Source organism: Choloepus didactylus, chromosome 7 (genome assembly GCF_015220235.1).
Source record: "Choloepus didactylus isolate mChoDid1 chromosome 7, mChoDid1.pri, whole genome shotgun sequence".
Classification (NCBI taxonomy): Eukaryota; Metazoa; Chordata; class Mammalia; order Pilosa; family Megalonychidae; genus Choloepus; species Choloepus didactylus.
The window spans coordinates 141,862,835-141,868,834 of NC_051313.1; the positions used below are offsets into that span (position 1 = coordinate 141,862,835).

Here is a 6,000-nt window from a genome sequence, read left to right on the forward strand (position 1 = left end):
TAGATTTATGATTCTAAGATAATGAGATGGGAAGAAAGAAAGTAAAAAACTTAATGACAATACTTCTGATTCTCAAGAAGACATACAGGTAAGTTGCCTCCTAAGTAGTTAAATCCTATCGAGTACAAATCAGAGCAGCAATTGCTAATTTGCTCTGTACCATACAATTTTTCATAAATATTTACAAAAAAAGTAAATTTGAGGGTCTAGCACAAATACTGAAAAGAAGCACCTATTTTTATGGTTATATTTATAAAACAAATATCTGTAAGTGGGCAACTGAAATTAGTTTACCTAGATCAATTAATCTACGATAAACAGAGCATTTAGGAAGAGGAACTTAAACTAATGATAAACTTGAATACAGGTGACTCTGATAGACATATACCTGCTTGGAAGCACTACTAAAGAAAGATGCTTGGCTATAGCAGCATGAGGTATGAACAATGAACAAGCACAATTATGTAGACTGGATACCAACTTTTGTTTGCTTTTACTTTTTTTTTTTTTGGCTGATGATGAACATTAACACTAAAATGGCTCAGCAATCATAGTCTAAAATGAAACCATACTAGCAGGCATATCCTAAAAACAGAAAATGTGTGTGTGTGTGTGTGTGTCACTAGAAGACTTTTCACCAGTTTGATTTCCCCGCCTCCCAATACTTACTACCAATAGGAATGGGGAGCACCTGCCCTCACATTTATGGCTGACACTGAGAGAGGACAAGCCTGAAACTAGTCTTTGCCTTTTTCCCAGGAACTATTTTATCCCTTTCCCAACACCAGTCCAGCTCTGTTTTCATCCAGGGGTTTAGAGACCCTGTCTTTTTCTAAGTAAAATTTCTTCTTTAAATCCTTAACAACCAAATTTGGGTTAGAACACAAAGGTGGGAACCAAAAGTAGCTGAACAAAAATAAACGCAAAGCAAAAGAATATATTTAATTCTAGATAATACAAAAAATCAAGTTATCCCTAAAAAACTGAAAGAGTATATACAATACTGACTCCAATTTTAGATTGGGGGGGTGTGTTTAAAATATATTCAAAGAAAGAAAAACTCTTAGAGAAAGAAAGAAAACCATAAGTTTCAGAAGCGTATAATCTACAGACAGTGAAAAACAAAACAACTCAGGAATCCTGTGAATTACACACTTTGGGAAGTGAAAAATACAGAGAGCCATGGCAATGGTTGTTAAGTGACATCTGGTCTCCAGGTGTTAATCTGTTCTATATGGAATCTCCCCACTAGTGTCTTCCACAAAGGACAAAGCAACAACCAGGACAACATTTAACAGGTCAAACTTGGTAAGATTTCTAAAACTAGATCTATAATAAATATAGATCTTTAAATATAGAACACTAACTTTTACATAATAAATATTATAGATCATTTATATTTAGAACTATAATAAATATTGATCTTTAAATATAGACCTCTAACTTTTATATAGGCAACGGCAATTTAATATTTTAGAAAGCATTATTATTCAAAAATAATAGCAGTAACATTCAATAATAGTTTACATTTTCCAGTATCTTTTATTTGCTGGACAAAAAAAAATAGTTTTATTTACACATACACAGGCTCTTTGGGGCAAATACATACCAAGCTAATCTTAACTACAGTAAGACTAATCAGCTATCAGATCTGCCTGAGTTAAGCAGTTATGTGGAACAGAAAGAAAAGCACAGAACCAAAAGTCAGGGAAAATGGGTTCTAGTCCTACTTCTGTCGTTAAATAACTGTTTAATCCCACCATGTCACCTCACTGATGTAGCCATATTTCAATATTTCTAAAATGAAGTAATTGTACTATATAACTTCTAGGCCTAAAATGTTAAGGTGTTTCTAGCTCTCATCACTTTTTAAAATTTATTTTTATTAAAGTAATATATGTACAATACTACTTTTAAAAGGTTAGTCTCTAAGACAGCAAGATCAATACATTATCCCACTTCACCTACTGAATAAGATACAAAGAGAAGAATAACATCACATGTTAGCTTGTACGAAGAAAAAATAAAGATTAGAGCACATCTACTATTATTTGGTACTTAACTAACCAGCATTCCCTATTAACCAGATTTCTGCAAATACTTCAAAATCATTTCTTAAATCCAAATCAGTCTGGTTCTAACACCACGTTCCTTTCTATTACCTGCGTCACTTCCATGTTTATTGCAATGTCAAAAATGCCTTCTGACTTAATAGTATGTGTTATCATAATTTCAAAAATGGCAATGACTCGCTTATTAACTATTAAAACTAAGCAGGTCACTCTTTGCTTCAATGTCTGAATCTGTAGAATAAACAATAATCTCTCACAATCATTGAAAAGATTAAATAAGTGAAACCACAATATCTAGCGCAAAAAAAGTGCCTTCAGTAAGCATCTGTATGTTTTAAAGGTGTAACTATTATCTATAAAAGATGCTTAAATGCCTCATTTCTGTTTAACAACATATTTACTCTAACAGATAGAGCTGAAAAACAATGCAAAGTAGGAGGTTTATAATTGCGCAACTTCTAAGTATTATATTAAAAATCCAACTCAATAAATATGCAGTGAGCATCTACTATGTACCAGGTACTATAATGCTAGGGTCTGAGAATTCAAAGATGATTAAGACAATGAATAGCCCCATCCTCAAGAAGCTCAGAGTGTATAAGAGAAAAATAAAATTAAGCAGTAATTGAAAAGTATCGTAATAAAAGGAGGTTCAAGGAGCAGAAGTAGCAGGATGAAATAAGTAACTAATTCTGCCTGAAGGGTGTCAAAGAGGAAGTAGCTAAAGTAGCCTGGTAAAAGGGGAAAAAGCTAGAGTTCCGTAGGCAGAGGCTTGGGTTTGAAGCCTAAGTTAAACATTTACTAGCTATATGACTTGGGGCAACATAATTTACCTGTCTGAGCTTCTTTATCTGTAAATCTACTCTGAAGAGTTATTTTAAAGATTAAAGATAATATATGTAAAGTGTCTGGTATATAGCAGGCACTCAATAAACAGGAGTTGCCTTGTTTTAGAAAGAATTGAATTTGTGTTGAATAGACCAAGTTCTAACTACCTAATTATCTCTTGACCAATAATGATTAAGTTGCATACAGGATCACTCAAGTCCAGCAGCATGAGGAAGGCCACAAGGAACAGATCAGAATGTTGTCATTTACAGACCTCTATTTTTCATCAGTGATATGGTTTCTAACATGGTATATTCACCTGTTGATGAATCATATTTCTTATCTGTTTCTTTCCGCATTTTTATTCTCACAAAAATGAACTTTGTACACTTAGACACTAGTTATTTCCTAATAGATACTCCTAGTTCCTCAATTCCTCTGTCACTCATTTTTGGATGTTCAGCATCATCTTTTGTGATATGGCAAAGTCTGGTAAGCAACGGATCAATTACTAAGGATACGAGGAGAAAATTAGGGCTACTCTAGATTGAAACTTGTTACCAATCTAATGGTTTACTAGGAAACTGGAAGTGATTAGACTTTTAAAATATATTTTTAAATGTTGTTAAAGCTGGCCAAGAGATAAATAACATTTACTCTATGGTTCCCAAAACTATTTTTTTCTAAATATCCTTTGATGAGTTAGGCCAGTCATTGACATATACAAATATACTTTTTCATTAAATCTTTACTTTCGTTTCACTCCAATAAACATAAGTGATACAACATCTGAAATATCAAATAGTGGATCAATATAAGCAAAGCCATAAGTAAGTAAAATAAAGTAGTCTCTCTAAATTCAATTGAAATGGGCTTTACCTCAATTTAGTTTTTCAGAACTATAAAAACATGTTCTTGACCTGCAACCATCATTTAAAGTAAGTTTACTACAAATTGAACAACCATAGCTTACAAGTGAGGATGCCATGAATCAATCCAGAATTCACATTAATTTTATAGTTTCCGCATTCTATGGAATCAGTTTCCTTAAAGTCATCCTTGTGGTACATAATTCCATAAAGCTTTTCTCTGTGAGCATCTCCATACCCACCCTTAAGAACTGAATTCACTATCATGCCAGATAATACACACACACACACCTATCATCTTTGTAAACTTATCTTGTAAATACTCTTAGCCACATTGACATAATGCATTCTGAAATACTAATGTTCTATCAAAATAAACTGCTTTATACATTTCCAAGAATTAAATCCTGATTATGTTTTTAAGTTTTTCTCCGAGGAGTCACCAAATTGTAACTGAATCTCCTGTAAACACTACTCTTTAGAGTATTTTTTTAATTTAGAACTCAGAGTATAACATAGACATTTCTACATTAACAAAACCAAGTTTCTTCACAACCTAAACCTACAGACTCAATAAAACTGTGTGTATCACTGCTCACTTTTATAACTAGAAATTGATGTTATTATGATGTAGCTAAGTCCAATTCCCCAAACCTAAAAGCCTTAGCGAATGGGAAATACATAAAATTATCAAATGCCACACAACCAGCAGCTTGAGGCCAGAGGGAGAGACAACAAAAGGAAATGGGGGTGGGAGGAGGTGTATGGTGGTTAAAGCTAAAATGCTTACAATAGACTAGATCTTGGCCCACTCCCTAACCCATACAAATTACTTAATTAGTCATGTATATCGCCAAAAAAAATTTAAGTTAAAGCAAATAGATTATTGTAACCATGAAATTTAAGACTTGTATTAAGCTTGTGACTTGCCAGAAAGAAAAACAGGTAAACCCGAAAAATATCTGAACAGCAAGAGGCGTGGAGGTGGGTGGGGAGTAAATAAAAGCTAACTAATTAATTAAGTCTTAGCGCTAACACCACCCTGCGCGTACTACAAAGGCAGGGCCGTCGTGAGCCCTCCCGGTGCAGGGCAGGATGGTGCGGGGGTCGCGGAGTCCCTCCAGCGTCTCGGAAGCCTCAGAGCCGAGTGAAGGGGGCGGCGGGCGCGCGCGTCTCCGGAACACGCGCAGAGTGGATTCCATTAACACCTTCTTCTCCTGGACCCGGGACCTTGAGCCGGTCGCGCACAGGAGCGGAGCGCCAAGGCGCCCTCCCCACCTCTGCAGGGAGAAACGAGGCAAGAGGGACACCACATTCCCGTCCCCGCCCGGGCGCATCAATTACCCGTGAGGTTCCTCAGCACCGTCCCATGGGCCCAGAGGCTCAGGACCTGCTGCACCGACAAGTTGATCATGGAGTGGTCGCCCCCCTCTGCCTTCATCTTCCCCGGGGGGCGCCCGCCGCCCTCTCCTCCGGCTCGGGGCAGCGGCGGGTGCGCGGCTCCTCCAGGCCGCCGCCGCCGGGGAAGGCTGCGGGGCGCCGCTGCTGCTGCCGACGGGCCTCCGGGGGGGGCCGCTCAGCGCGTCTCCAAGGCAGCCCCCTGCCCGCCGGGGAGACATTGAGGACGGCGGGCGGGGGAGGGGAGGGGAGGGCGCTCGCCCCGCGCGGCCCCCGGGCGAGGACTCCGGGCGGAGGAGGCCGCCGCTCCCCTCAGGGACCGCGCCGCGGGGGTCGGGCCCACGACCAGGCCGAAGTCAAGTCGGCAGATTCGGGCTGACGGGCAGGCGGCAGGTGCGGTCCCCAACGGGGCCCAGCTCATCGCCGGCGGAGGACGAGGAGAGCCAAGAAGAAAACGAGCTTGTGGCACAGCCGCAGCGGTACCTGCCGCCCGCCCTGCGGCCGCAGACACTCGTGGAACCGCCCCCTCCGCCCGCGGCCGCCGGCCGGCCGCTCGTGCGCGCGCGGGAACCGCCCCCGGCGCCTGCTCCCCCCGCCTCCCGGGAGCCCGTGCGCACGCGCACTCTCCCCCGCCACTAGTCCCACCGCCTTCCGGCAGCTAGTTGGCCCCACAGCTCTCCTCCTCCCCCTCCCCTCGCGCTCGAGTGCGCGTGGCTAAAGGAGCCGAGCGTCCTCCAGCAGTGGGGCGGAGGGAAGCGAGGGCAACGTCACTAGCGCCACCGCCGGACCTCGCTGCTGATTGGATGCTCCTAGGTAACCACCCCCACGCCCTC

The 6,000-nt window shown here is 41.1% G+C and overlaps 1 protein-coding gene across 2 annotated transcripts in view; it reads right to left on the minus strand.

Moving 5' to 3' along the window:
• The window catches only part of TMEM170B (transmembrane protein 170B), a 59,474-nt gene extending 53,757 nt beyond the window's left edge, over positions 1–5,717 (minus strand). For both annotated transcript variants that reach the window (XM_037843832.1, XM_037843831.1), the window contains exon 1: positions 5,114–5,717. In XM_037843832.1, coding sequence (XP_037699760.1) covers positions 5,114–5,210 — 97 coding nt within the window. In that variant the 5' untranslated portion in view covers positions 5,211–5,717. The remainder of the gene's footprint in view (positions 1–5,113) is intronic.
• Positions 5,718–6,000: the final 283 nt, after the last annotated feature.